Genomic DNA, 13,410 nt, shown 5'->3' on the forward strand with positions numbered 1-13,410 from the left:
GTGACAGTGAACACAGCAAAATACATCATACCCCTTCAAAGCCACAGGGTGGGTATATACCCCTTTCCCATGTCTATGGGAAAACCAAGGCTCAGAGAGGTGTAGTCACTTGCCCAAGGACACACAGCAGACCCACCTGGCTTGTCAGAGCCACACTGGCCTTGGGTGGATATGCATTTGGGGGAGAAGAGGGTGCTTGTGGAGGTGTTTGGGAAGAAGCCTTTTTGAAGGTCAAAGAGAACTCTCCACAGAAGGTGATTGTGAGGGAGGGAGATGTTTCCCCATGTCCCGTCCTAAAACCCACCCCCACCATGCTCTTCCAACTCTCCCAAACTCCATTCCTACTAACATGTCCATCTGGGGTCCCACACCCTCTATGCCCCACTTCCTATCCAAGTCTATTCTCTTCTGTCCCCAAGTCATGGGGCCACTGTGGGAGTGAGAGGGTGGGCAGTGCCCTTTCAGAACTGGGAGATCAGGGACAACACACCCCCTCTCCGGGCTTCCTGGGGTCTCCAGACCTCAGGTCCCCGAGACAAGGCAAACTCTTGGAAGGAACCAAGATGGCATCCAAGGCGGGGGGGGGGGGGTGTCTCATGGCGGGGTTAGGGTTAGAGATGCATGCCCTCACGCCAGCTGTGCCTCCTTGTCATCCACAGGGAACACAGATGATATTCAACGCTGCCAAGGAGCTGGGTCAGCTGTCCAAGCTCAAGGTGAGGAGGCAGAAAGTGATGGGCAGAAGGTTTCCAGGGGCCCAGGGGGATGATGTGGTGACAATCCCATTTAGAGATTCGTGTTGGAAAGATGTGTTTGGACCAGCTGGCAGTTGAGGCCGAGGATCAGTGCATCAGCAAGTCTGTCAGGCAGTGCCTGTAGTGGCCCACGCTGGGCACTGGAATCAAAAGGCAGATGCATGTGTCCATCGACAGACCCTCAGGATTTAACAGGAGGGAGACACACACATAGAGTTGGAAAACGGGGTCTGTTTGGCTCACCGAGTCCTTCCCTTCACCCGGCAGGACCACATGGTACGAGAGGAAGCCAAGAGCTTAACCCCAAAGCAGTGCGCAGTGGTTGAACTCGCCCTGGACACTATCAAGGTGAGAAAGGAGTCCCAGAGCACTGTCAGGAAGTCAGCACTGAGGAATGCATGAGTTCACCCTCTCCATCAGTGGGTACCCTGAGTACAAAGGTCCTGAAGCAGACATGACCCCCAGGAAAACAAAAGGCTGGGAGGGGCATGAAGTTGGGTGCTGTGTAGAGAGCTGGGAGCCAACAGCACTCTGCCTTTCCCTCTGCCCACAGCAATACTTCCACGCGGGGGGCGTGGGCCTCAAAAAGACCTTCCTAGAGAAGAGCCCAGACCTGCAGTCCTTGCGCTATGCCTTGTCCTTGTACACCCAGGCCACCGACCTGCTGATCAAAACCTTCGTTCAGACGCAGTCAGCCCAGGGTAAGAAGGGCTGGGCAGCCATTGGCTCTGCCCTGGCTTTGCAGGGCAGTGAGCTATGGGCAGCACTGGGCATCAGAAGGTCCCAGAGGTCCTATTTAGAATAACCTGTGAGGCCCAGAGGCCAGGAGGTGATTGACCACTCCGGGGTGGGACCTCCTGGACACTAGGGAGCAGGAATTGGTGGTGTCCAGGGGCTGGCTCTCTAACAGATGGGTTATTGGCAATGCCTGGTCCATCAGGGAGTGCTTAGTGGCTCTGGGGTGGGGGAACCTCTGTGAAGTAGGGGTAGTAAGGATTGACAGCTAAAGATGGGTGGGACTTGGGATGTCCATATCCTTGGTATTGTTGACAGCTATCACGTCATGGACCCAGAGAGTGGCTCTACCCCAAGGGGAGGGGCCTCTCTTCTGCCAAGTCTAGAGGCTGAAGGATGATTGACAGCTTCAAGAGTCTGGGGCGGTGTGGGGATGGGACGGTGTCCCTGTCTTGGATTCTCTCTTTCTTTCTCTCTGTCTTGCTTCTGTCTGTGTCCTTCTCTGAGCTCACACAGCAGCTAGGATGGAGGGCTGGGTTCCAGGGTCCTCATGTGTCTCCCTGGAGTCCCCTTCCCCTTTCTCAGGCCAAGCCAGGCCAAAGACCCTTTCCTTTAAGTTAACTTTAGGCTGTGTCTGCTTGGTGGGCTGCGACAGGGGAGCTGGTCAGGGCCTCGGTTCGCTTCCAGTCCTTGCTGGTGTTCCCGGAGTGGGAGGCTGGCTGTCTGCCTGTCTGTCTGCAGCTGACGTTTCTCCCTCTCTTTCTCTCTTTTTCCTCCCGGTCACTTGCTGTCCTCTTTCTGGCCTCCCCCGCCCTGCCATACTCTTCCCCATCTTCCCTCACTCCTCCTCACGCCCCCTCTGCCCTGGTCAGTCCATGGTGGAAAGGGAACTAGGTTTACCCTTAGTGAAGACATTTATCCTGAAAAGGGTACGTGCCTGCGCCGCCCGCCACCCGCACGCGGTGCCCGGTGCCTGCGCCTCTCCCGGCTGCCCGGCCCGGCTAGTAAGACCCCGTCCTTCTGCCTCCCGGACCTGGGGCACCCCACCGGGCCGGGCGAGCATCCCTGGGTGAGGGGAAAGGACGGCTTGCTGGTTCCACATGGGGAAGGAGAAGGAATTTGAATCCCTTTCTCCCAAGATACAAGGCCCATCTGCCAGGGGCACCTGCAAGGTTGGTAGCTGGGCATGGCCTGGGCATGGCTTGCAGTGACACTGGCATTGCTCAGTGAAGCTCTGGGTCCCACCTGGCAAAACCAGCAGAGCTCAGCACTTCCTTGACAACAGGTCACCTCCCTTAACCTCTGTGTTCTCATCTGTAAAATGGGTATAGTCCAGCACCCTGCTTTCACCTAGACCTGGTGATACAGGCCTATTACCTCCATACTCCAGAGGATTGCAACTTCAAGCTCCTATGTATATATTTTTAATGTGTTCTCTCCAGCTACCACACAAAGGTGTCCTGCCTTCAGCACCTGAGTGTCAGGGAGGTTAATCCACTTGTCCAGAAAACCTTCTTCGCCTGTGGGGAGCCTGGGTCTTGGGGTGGGTGTGGTGTGGGACATGTGAAAGTCCCTTCCCTGTGGAGCCAGCAAAGGTGGAGTGGGGGCACCCCACACTGCCCCTCTCCCTTTCTTACTAGCTTCAGCCTTGGTCTGACCTCTCACCTGTCTAACTTCCCTGGCACCCTAAGTCTGGCCCGGATTGAGCTTGCTATGAAACATCACCCTGGGAGGATGAGCATGTGAGGTGGGGGGGGGGGTTGCTGAGATGACAAGGGCAGCGGCCTGGGGTGGGCATGTGTCCCTCTGCAGGGACATGAGGGGTCTCAGGCCCCTCTGCTCCCTAAGCCTCACTTTCCATCCAGTACAGGTAACCAGACCCACCCCTCACCTCCCACACTTCCCTTGTTCCTATCTCCATGCATGGGGTGCCCAGGATTGGGGGGCTGCCTGGGGGCTCAAGGAGGGGATTTTTGAGGTGCTGGCGGTCACAGGTCCCAAGCCCGGAAGATGCACTACTGAGTCACAGGGGGGTGTTTGGGACAGAATGTTTCTAGATTTGGCTGTGGTAATGAGCAATTAGGGACTGAGTTACTATCAGGATCAGCGGGATCCAGGGTCTCCAATGCCACTGGTCAGTTGTACTGGGCATGGTGTTACACGCCTTTAATTCCAGCATTTGGGAGGCAAAGGTAGGAGGATCGATCTGAGTTCAAGGCCACCCTGAGACTACATAGTGAATCCCAGGTCAGCCTGGGCTACAGTGAGACGCTACCTCGAAAAACAACAAAAAAGCAAAAAGAAAAAAAAAATTGGTCAGTTACTCTGTGGAGACCTCAACAGTCAGACTCTGTTCTTACTGGACTGAACAGTTTAGCTCCAAAAAGGGACTCTTGTCTTAAGAATTAGTCTAAACCCCAGGTCTGGCTCCAATTGGGCAGAAAATGTCACGTGACCATCCCGGAGCCAATCACAGTAGCCAGAGGCAGGGCGGGCTGAGACCTGATGGACAGGGGGTTGCGGTGAGAGGAAAGCATTCTGAGTGGGAATTTGAGGCAGGGTAGAGGAGGTGAAAGGAGGCCAAGCGCGAGGGTACTGGACTGAGGTAAAAGTACAGCAAGAGGGGGACTTGAGAAGGACCGGGCTAGGTGAGAACACCTTGGGAGAGGTGCTGTAGGTGACAAAGAAGATGAAGTATTTCAGAGCGCAGTGGGGAGCTGGCTGTGGTGGCTCATGCCTTTAATCCCAGACCTTTAATCCCGGGAGACTGATGTAGGAGGATTGCCATGAGTTCGAGGCCATCCTGAGACTACAGATTGAATTCCAGGTCAGCCTGGACTAGAGCAAGACCCTACCTCAAAAAACAAAACAGAGTGCAGTGGCAGCTATGGGAAGCTTCTGAGCAGAGGAAGACTAGATCTGATCCACCGGGTCTCTTCTGGCTCTTGCCTGGAGAGTAGCTGGGAAGGGAAATACAGTTAATGAATGAGGGGGATGGGCATGGGACCGGGCTGGGCTGGGTGAGAATCTGGATGCTTTGAAGGCTGAGCCAACATCACTATCCAATGCACCAATCCAGAGGAGGGGCTCAGGTGTGTAGTCAGCTCAAGGACTCGGAGGAGGAGAGGGAGACCAGTGAGGAGTAGCTAGCACACTTTACTCACATATGAAGAGCTAAGAAGCCAAGAGGAGAAGCAGGTGGAGGGAACCAGATGCTGTCCAGAGCATGAAGGTTTTGACAAAGCCACCTGGGAGAGGAGGAAACCGAAGGTAGATGCATTAGGCTCAGAGAAGTTAAGAGATCTGCCGCAGGTTACACAGCAAAGCAGTGCTCGGCCAGGACCCAGGATGTTTGGCTTCCCAAGAGCATTTGCTTAACTCAGTGCCTCCATGTCAGGGCCAGTGACCTGCTTCCGCCAGTACGGGTTGGGTGGGAGGTGGCTGAGGTCCATCCTGGGGGGTGGGAGAGAACTGAGCTCATATCAGGTATCTGGCCCACCCAGGCTCGGGGGTAGATGACCCTGTGGGTGAAGTGTCCGTCCATGTGGAGTTGTTCACGCATCCTGGAACTGGAGAGCAAAAAGTCACAGTGAAAGGTGAGTTGCGCGTGTCAGAAACCAAACAGAGTGGTGAACCCGAGAGGGGAATTGTGGCTTGTGTGATGCCTGTCTTGCTTCAGGCTGGGCTGCATCCAGGAATTCCACGACTGTCTCCATCCCTCAGCTGCGCTTCCCGCTGGTTAGCTTTAATTTTGTGTGCTAGAACACAATTTGGTTTGGTCTGCCCAAGGCCTGACCAAAGCATCACTCATGTCTGTGTCCTCTTGTCACCCTTGTGCTGTAACTCCTCCAGGGAACAGTTCCACGGAGCATTGAACCTTAAGCTAGGGTGGGGGTCAGAGCTTGCTTCCTGAAAATCACTTGAGCATGTTGCTTTCCCTCATAACTCATTGGTCAAAACTTAGTCACTGGCTGGAGAGATGGTCCAGTGGTTAAGGTGCTTGCCTGCAAAGCCTAATGACCCGAGTTTGATTCCAGCTTTAGACAGCTTCAGATTGCTGGGATGAACTTCTAGATCACACACAATTTTTTTAAGCAATTTTTTTTGGGGGGGGTTGAGGTAGGGTCTCACTGTAGCCCAGGCTGACCTTGAACTCACTATGTAGTCTCAGGGTGGCCTCGAACTCAAGGTGATCCACCTACCTCTGCCTCCCAAGTGCTGGGATTAAAGGCATGGGCAACCATGCCTGGCTTAGATCAGACACAATTTATAGAAGGAATAAAATTTATTTAAAGTTTATAGATTTAGAGGACATTGCATAATAGCAGAAGAAGCTGGCCCCCTTTCACAGGTCCTTGAAGAGAGAAATACTACCACTATCACCATAAGCAAGCACACTCCAGGGACCCCAGGCAGAACTGAGGCACTCTTTTGTCTGCAAACAGATCCACCCCAAAACACAAACTTGGCCCTAGATCCTAGGTTCCACCCAGTGACACCTCCTCCACCAGGCGGCTGGAGATCTAAGTTACAAGCTTGGATAAAACTCCTGTATCGGCTGAAGAGATGGCTTAGCAGTTCAGGTGCTTGCCTGTGAAGCCTAAGGACCCATGTTCCATTTCTCTTCAGATCCCACATAAGTCAGACACACAAAAGATGAGGCAAATGCAGGGTTGCACATGCCCACTAGGTCTGGAGTTTGATGTCAGTGGCTGAAGCCCTGGCACTCCAGTTCTCTCTCTCCCTGTCTCTCACATTCTTAAAAAAAAAAAAAACTCCTGCCAGGCCTGGTGGCACAAGCCTTTAATCCCAGCACTTGAAGAGCAGGGGTAGGATCACCATGAGACTATTACATAGTGAATTCCAGGTCAGCATGGGCTAGAGTGAAACCCTACCTCAAAAAATCAAACAACATTCTCTCTCTTTCTCTCTCTCCCTCCCTCTTTCTCTGTCAAATAAATAAACAAATAATAAAATATTTTTAAAAGTTAGAAAGGGCTGGAGGTATGGTTTAGCAGTTAAGGCGTTTGCCTGCAAAGCCAAAGAACCCCTATTTGATTTCCCAGGACCCACGTTAGCCAGATGCACAAGGGGGCACACACATCTGGAGTTCGTTTGCAGTGGTTGGAGGCCCTCGCACGCCCATTTTTTTCTCTCTCTCTCCCCCTCCTTTCTCTGTCAAATAAATAAACAAATAATAAAATATTAAAAAATAAAAGAAGCCAGGCATGGTGGTGCACGCCTTTAATCCCAGCACTCAGGAGGTGGAGGCAGGAGAATTGCTGGGAGTTCAAGGCCACCCCGACACTACGTTGTGAATTCCAGGTCAGCCTGAACTAGAGAGTAAGACTCTACCTTGCAAAAACAAAATAAATAAATAAAATAAAACTGTAATTATTGTGGGACATCCATTCAAATTACCACACTACATAAGGTCACGCATTTGGAGTTTGTTTTCAGTGGCTGGAAGCCCTGGCATGCCCATTCTCTCTGCCTTTTTCCCCCATCTTCTCTCTGTCAAATAAGTTAAAAAATATATATATTGTTAAAAAGCCTAGTGGGGGGGGGGCGCTGGAGAGATAGCTTAGCGGTTAAGGCATTTGCCTGAAAAGCCAAAGGACCCTGGTTTGATTCCCCAGTACCCACATAAGCCAGATGCACAAGGGGGCACATGTGTCTGGAGTTCATTTGCAGTGTCTACAGACCCTGGCTGTCTTCTCTCTATCTCTCTGGCTGTCTGCTTGCAAATAAACAAATAAAAATACAAAATTAAAAAAAAAGACTAGTTGGGGATTTACCATTAAGGCACTTGCCTGTGAAGTCTAAGGATTCAGATTTGATTCTCCAGAACCCATGTAAGCCAGATACACATGGTGGCACATGCATCTGGAGCTTGCAGTAGCTAGAGGCCCTGGCGTGCCCATTCTCTCTCCCCCTCTCCCTCTCCCTCTCCCTCTCCCTCTCCCTCTCCCTCTCCCTCTCCCTCTCCCTCTCCCGTGTGTGTGTGTGTGTGTGTGTGTGTGTGTGTGTGTGTGTGCGCGCGCACACACACACACACACACACACACACGAATGAATAAATAAATGAAGCCGCTGGGCTCTTCCCCTCCCTGTTAGAGGAGCATGCTGGGAAATGTAGTCTTGATTTCTGACGGGCTTGGAAACCCAGAGGCCTCTATTTCTGTCATACTTGGCAACACTGACTAGTCGTCCCCAATCTTTTCCCTAACAGTGGTGGCTGCCAATGACCTCAAGTGGCAGACTTCTGGCATCTTCCGGCCATTCATCGAGGTCAACATCATTGGGCCCCAACTGAGTGACAAGAAACGCAAGTTTGCCACCAAATCCAAGAACAACAGCTGGGCGCCCAAGTACAACGAGAGCTTCCAGTTGTGAGTAGTAGGGGTGCTGTGGGAGTGAGGTGGGGAGTGTCTGAGACCCTGAGGGCCAGCTGGACAGGGTACAGGCCTGGTACGCTAGTGGTACCCAGACATGGAGGTGTGGATGCTGGAAGGATGAATGGATATCAGAGTGAAGGTCGCCTCTGGCCTATGCAGATGCCAGGGGAGGCACTGTGCCAGGGAAGGGGCATAGGGATGAAGATGTACTCAAGAGGAGTAATGGACAGGGCCGTTTGGGGGGTGAGGACCGTTGGGGTTGAAACATGATGGTAGCAATGAGATGGAGGGGTCTGGGGACAGGACTGAGGTCACACAAGGATGGACCTACAGGACTCAAGAGTGAACCTTGTCAAGCCTCTAGAGTTGGTGGTCATTTGAAGTTGGTTCTAGGGATACAAGCAGAGTGTGGTCCAGGATGTGGCGGTGGCTGTCACACATGGCAAAGATAGGGTCCCATCTGAAAGTGTCAAAGGGTAGTCAGGAGCTAGGGGGTTTGGGACTGATGGGCCCAGAGCAGGGCTAACTGCAGCCGGGCTGCATGGGTGTTGTGGAACTTTTCTGAAAAGATCACTCCAGTGCCAGTATGCGTGAAAGAAGTTTATTTCTGGAAAACCGAAGTTGGAATCGCTCCCCAAAGTAACTTAGACATTAAGCTGAGATTTTACACCTATTTTATAGTGTTCATAGCAGAGGGGAGGGGTGCACGAGGAAGTGGGCAGCTGGCTTAACAGAAGCAGAAATGTGACAGTTAGCTTGTGCAGTCTGTATGAATCAAAACAATCTTTCAAAACATACATAAGAATCAACATGCATATGAATCATGTAGTCGGGTCGCCCTAACGAGCTCCAGCTTACTCTATTTTAGTCTAAACTGTCCTTCCCTCTTATCGTCCCTCTGGGGACCCCCCCCCCAGACAGTTGTTTTTGGGATTCCTTCAGCCGTTAACTCTTATAGTGACTTAGTGCATTAGTCTAGCTTTCAAATTTTTTCCACTACATGGGGACACCTGGGGCAGAGTTGGGGTCATGGAAGCAGGGTGGCTCACGGGTGATACTCCTGAGGTGGCATTGAGCCTGCTCTGGAGGGACAGTGCTGCAGGACTTGGCAGGACAGAACAGGTGAGGGCAGTCACTTGGGGTGTGCTGGAGTACTTCCAGATTAAGAGTGACAGTTGGGTGGGGCTGTGTGGGCGTGGCCATGGAGGAGGAGGGGAGGGGACGTGTGTGTGGCCATTGAAGAGGGAAAGGAGAAGTGTGGGTGTGACCATAGAAGAGGGGAGGTGTAGGCAGGGCCACAGAAGAGAGTTGGGGAGGTGTGGGCGTTGCCACCTGAGGGAAGGATGGGGTGGGAGTGGCCATAGAGGAGATGAGATGGTTTAGGCGGGACCAGAGGAGAGAAGAACGTGTGGGCAAGGCCATAGAGGAGAGGAGAAAGTTGGACAGCCATTAAGGTGGTGTGTGGGGGGGGGGGGGTAGTGGGGTGTGGGCGGGGCCGTAGCGGTGGTGTGAGCGGGGGGGGGGGGCAATGAAGAGGTGTGGCGGGCGCAGAGAGGAGGGAGGACCTGTGGGCGAGACCACAGAGGAGTTAAGGTGTGGGCGGGGATGCAGGGGAAGGTCAGGGCGACCGGGGACCTGACGCCGCCCTCCCCGCAGCACGCTGAGCGCCGACGCGGGGCCCGAGTGCTACGAGCTGCAGGTGTGCGTGAAGGACTACTGCTTCGCGCGCGAGGACCGCACGGTGGGGCTGGCCGTGTTGCAGCTGCGCGAGCTGGTCCAGCGCGGGAGCGCCGCGTGCTGGCTGCCGCTCGGCCGCCGCATCCACATGGACGACACGGGCCTCACGGTGCTGCGCATCCTGTCGCAGCGCAGCAACGACGAGGTGGCCAAGGAGTTCGTCAAGCTCAAGTCGGACACGCGCTCGGCCGAGGAGGGCGGAGCGGCGCCTGCGCCTTAGCGCGGGGAGGGCGGGACCTGCGCGGGAGGGCGGGGCCTGCGCGGAGGGTGCACTGCGCCTGCGTCGGGCGCGGGCAGTCCAGCTGGGAAACCAGAGAGCTGCCCGTCGTCTCTGGAAGAGTCGCCCCGCGGCTGAGGAAGAAGGAAGCAACGCCCCTTCTCGAGCCCCTTCCACCGAGGAGTTCGTGGAGCTGGGATGGGAGGTGGCCCCGCCCCTTGCCCCCTGAAAAGCCATAAGTCGACCCGATGCCCTGGGACCCAGAACCAGTTGTAAAGTGCGGACTGGGCTCCAGTGAGCTGGGGGCCGACGGTCGGTGGTAGAGTCACTTTTGATGTTTGTGCAAAAAAAAAAAAAGGTGGGGGTTGGGCTTATAAAAGCACATGCGCCCTTGGGCGCCCCAACGTCCGGCGGAGGGACGATCTCGAAGGCGCCAGCTCCCCCTGTAGATTCAGTCCCCAGAATTCAACAGAACCATTTGACAGAGTGGAAACAGACCCCCTGGGAGCTATGGGAGGTTTGGTGTGTGTGTGTGTGTGTGTGTGTGTGTGTGTGTGTGTGTGTGTGTGTGTGTGTGTGTGTGTTAGGGTGGGCTAGGATGGAGGGCCAACCCAGCTCCTCATTGCTGCTAACTCCCCCAATTCTTTAACACGAGGGGTGCTGGGCCAAAGACTCCACTGTGTCTGTCCTCCCTGTGGCTGCCAACCGTTTCCGGCCCTTCCACCTGGGACTCTGGGGGGGAGCACCCTGAGAACTGAAAGGCCCACCAAGGAGTCCAAGGACTTGGGGCCCCCTGGCAACCACAGTTCCCAAGCCTTTCTGTCCCTAAATTCTCCAGGCAGTAAAGAACAGAGACTAGGGCTGTGTGTGTGTGTGTGAGAGAGAGAGAGAGAGAGAGAGAGAGACAGAGACAGAGACAGAGACAGAGACAGAGACAGAGAGAGGGAGAGAAGTGATAGACATGCTGGGAACTTGCTTCCCAGAACCTGATTCATAGAGACACCGGTGTCAAGATGATACTAGCCCTCAGCGGGCACCCCAAAGGGATGACTACTGCAAAGGTGACTGAGCAAATCTGTAGCAAACCAGGTAGACTGTAGCACCCTGCCCTGAGAAGTTTTATTTTTATTTGACAGAGAGAGAGAAAGGGAGAGAGAATGGCGCACCAGGGCCTCCAGCAAACTAACTCTAGATGCATGCACCCCGTTGTACATCTGGATAATGTGGGTCCTGGGAAATCAAATCTGGGTCCTTTGGCTTTTCAGGCAAATGTCTTAACCACTAAACCATCCCTCCAGCCCTATTTTTATTTTTTAATATTTTTTTTTATTTGCAAGCATAGAATGAGTGAGATGAGTATAGGAGTGCCAGAGCTTCCAACTGCTGCAAAAGAATTCCAGATGCATGTGCCACCTTGTGCATCTGGTTTTATATGGGTACCTTTTTTTTTTTTTTTCCAGGCAAGCGCCTTAACCGCTGAGCCATCTCTCCAGCCCAAAAATTTTTATTTCAAAACTGTTGGAGAGCCCCTGGATGTCAATTTCAGGTTTCAGACAAGAGTTCTGGGGCTAGGTAAAGTGCTTGCCATGTAAGCATGAGGACCCGAGTTCGGCTCCCTAGTACCCACATAAAAGGCTAGGCATGGTGGTTCTGGGGAGGCCGAGATGGGGCCTCACTGTTGTGCTAGCCTAATTGAATTGGTGAGCCTAGTCTAGGTTCAGTGAGAGACCCTGTATCAATAAAATGGAGACTAAGGGAGTAAGAATCCTGACCTCAGATTCTGAGCCCACACATGCACAGAACAATCTGTAAATTTTGTCCTTAAAGGAGACCCAGGGAGCCTGGGTACAATTGTCACAGTTGGGAACTGCTCAGGATGTGGCATCTTTAAAGAGGCCACGTGCAAATCCTAGACCCTGATTGTTCTGTTTATCATGAAAGAAGGGGCCATTGTCTAACGGGATTGAAACTGTGTCCCTTGAAGTGAGGGATAGACTTTTCCATCCATAGCGTGGATTCACGCTGTCACAGGCTCCAGCCAGGCACGGGGAGCTTGGATACTTTACATCAAATTCTAGACCATGCTGGGATGGAGGGGTGCAGCGGAAGGGTGACTTGTGGCTGAGGGCACTAGATGTGGCCCAAGGGAGGGTGGCCTGGAAGATGTTTAATGTAACAACCAAGGAACAACCCAGAAAATTTCTTAGGAGTTTGGGGGTGGTGTGTGCGTGCGTGCGTGCGTGCGTGGTCTGTTCACCCAGCCCTGGCCCCAGACTGTAGTAGGAGCCACATGAGGGTGTTTATTGAGTGATATGTTGACTCTCAGTTTAGGACTGCTTAAGACATCCTCTTACTTTTACCCAGAGAACTACTCAGCCTTCAGGACCCATCACGAAACCCCTCCCGATACAAAGCCGTCCCTCAGGGCTTCCTGACCTCTTCCTTTCTGGGACTCCGCTTTCTTGTCCTGATGTTGAGGTTCCTGCCTTCGGCTATCCTCCACGGGGAGCCCTAGCCTCACCCAGCAGCTAGTTGCTCTGGCTTCCCCGGAGGAAGTGCAGAGCCGGGTGATGAAGGCCCCTTTGCATTTGAGTCCATCCCCAGGGGACGTAGGCCTGGCTCACAAGGACATTAAACCACAGGTTTCTGTTGTCAGGGGATGAAGGTGGATGAGGGTGGGAGGAGCCGGAGTTCGTCCCCCAGGCGTGGCCGGAACTCGACTCAACGTGAGATCGATGCTGGGGGCTGGGCTCGGGGTTACGAGGCGAGGCGGGGCGCGGCCTCGCACCTGCCCTGGGTTGCAGGCGTCCAGACTGAAAGGATTTCCATAAATGAGAAGGTGCCCTGCGCATCCCAGTGTCTGTCCATTTGTGTGCCCCTCCCCCATCAGAGATGCAAAAAACAAACCATCAGAAATCCTGGGGCTCTCCCCTACCCTCCACGTCGGGGCCGGGCCGGGGCCCGTACCCTTCCTAAGAATCGTTCAGGACCAAAGCCGTCTTCGCAGACGCCGCCTCGCTTTCTTTCCTCTGCCTTTGTTGTTGAAGACAGAAGTCAGACCCAGCCCCGCCCAGCCAAGCTGGCTCTGCACACGCAGGTGACAAGGGGTTCCCTTGCATCCCACCCCTGGCCACACGGGCGGGGGATTCGCCCCACCCTCGCCCGGTCCCGGACACCCCGAACTTGGCCATGCGGTCTAGGGAACCCCTCCACTCGCCTTTCTTAGCATGTGATTGCCAATGTGAAATCAAAACGTCGTTTTGTTTCGTTCTTTCAACTCCGCCCCGTCGGTCCTCGCGTGTGTGTGAACGTGTGACTTCGGGTCACGTGTTCAGAACGCCGAGAAGCGGTCATGAGTGCATGGTGTGGAGATGTTTTGCACTATTCTGACTTTTTGGGTCTCTGTAAAACTATTTTATTAACAGCAGACATTAAACAAAGAAAAAGCACAACCTGGGGTGCTGGCGCGGCTTGTGTGGATGGGTGGTGCCCCTGTCGGGCTGAGGCAGGAGGATGGCGGGCTCCGGGCCAGCCCGCGGGCTTCCTGGAAGTCCTGTCCAGTGTGCTC

General features: G+C 53.8%; 1 protein-coding gene across 7 annotated transcripts in view; it reads left to right on the plus strand.

Annotated features, from left to right (window-relative positions):
* Unc13a (unc-13 homolog A) overlaps positions 1–9,845 on the plus strand; it is a 66,337-nt gene extending 56,492 nt beyond the window's left edge. For all 7 annotated transcript variants that reach the window (XM_045139748.1, XM_045139776.1, XM_045139756.1 and 4 more), the window contains 6 exons: positions 660–716; positions 1,023–1,103; positions 1,309–1,456; positions 4,994–5,086; positions 7,723–7,882; positions 9,545–9,845. In XM_045139748.1, coding sequence (XP_044995683.1) covers positions 660–716; positions 1,023–1,103; positions 1,309–1,456; positions 4,994–5,086; positions 7,723–7,882; positions 9,545–9,845 — 840 coding nt within the window. The remainder of the gene's footprint in view (positions 1–659; positions 717–1,022; positions 1,104–1,308; positions 1,457–4,993; positions 5,087–7,722; positions 7,883–9,544) is intronic.
* The last annotated feature ends 3,565 nt before the right edge of the window (positions 9,846–13,410 follow it).

Source organism: Jaculus jaculus, chromosome 1, assembly GCF_020740685.1.
Source record: "Jaculus jaculus isolate mJacJac1 chromosome 1, mJacJac1.mat.Y.cur, whole genome shotgun sequence".
Taxonomy (NCBI): domain Eukaryota; kingdom Metazoa; phylum Chordata; class Mammalia; order Rodentia; family Dipodidae; genus Jaculus; species Jaculus jaculus.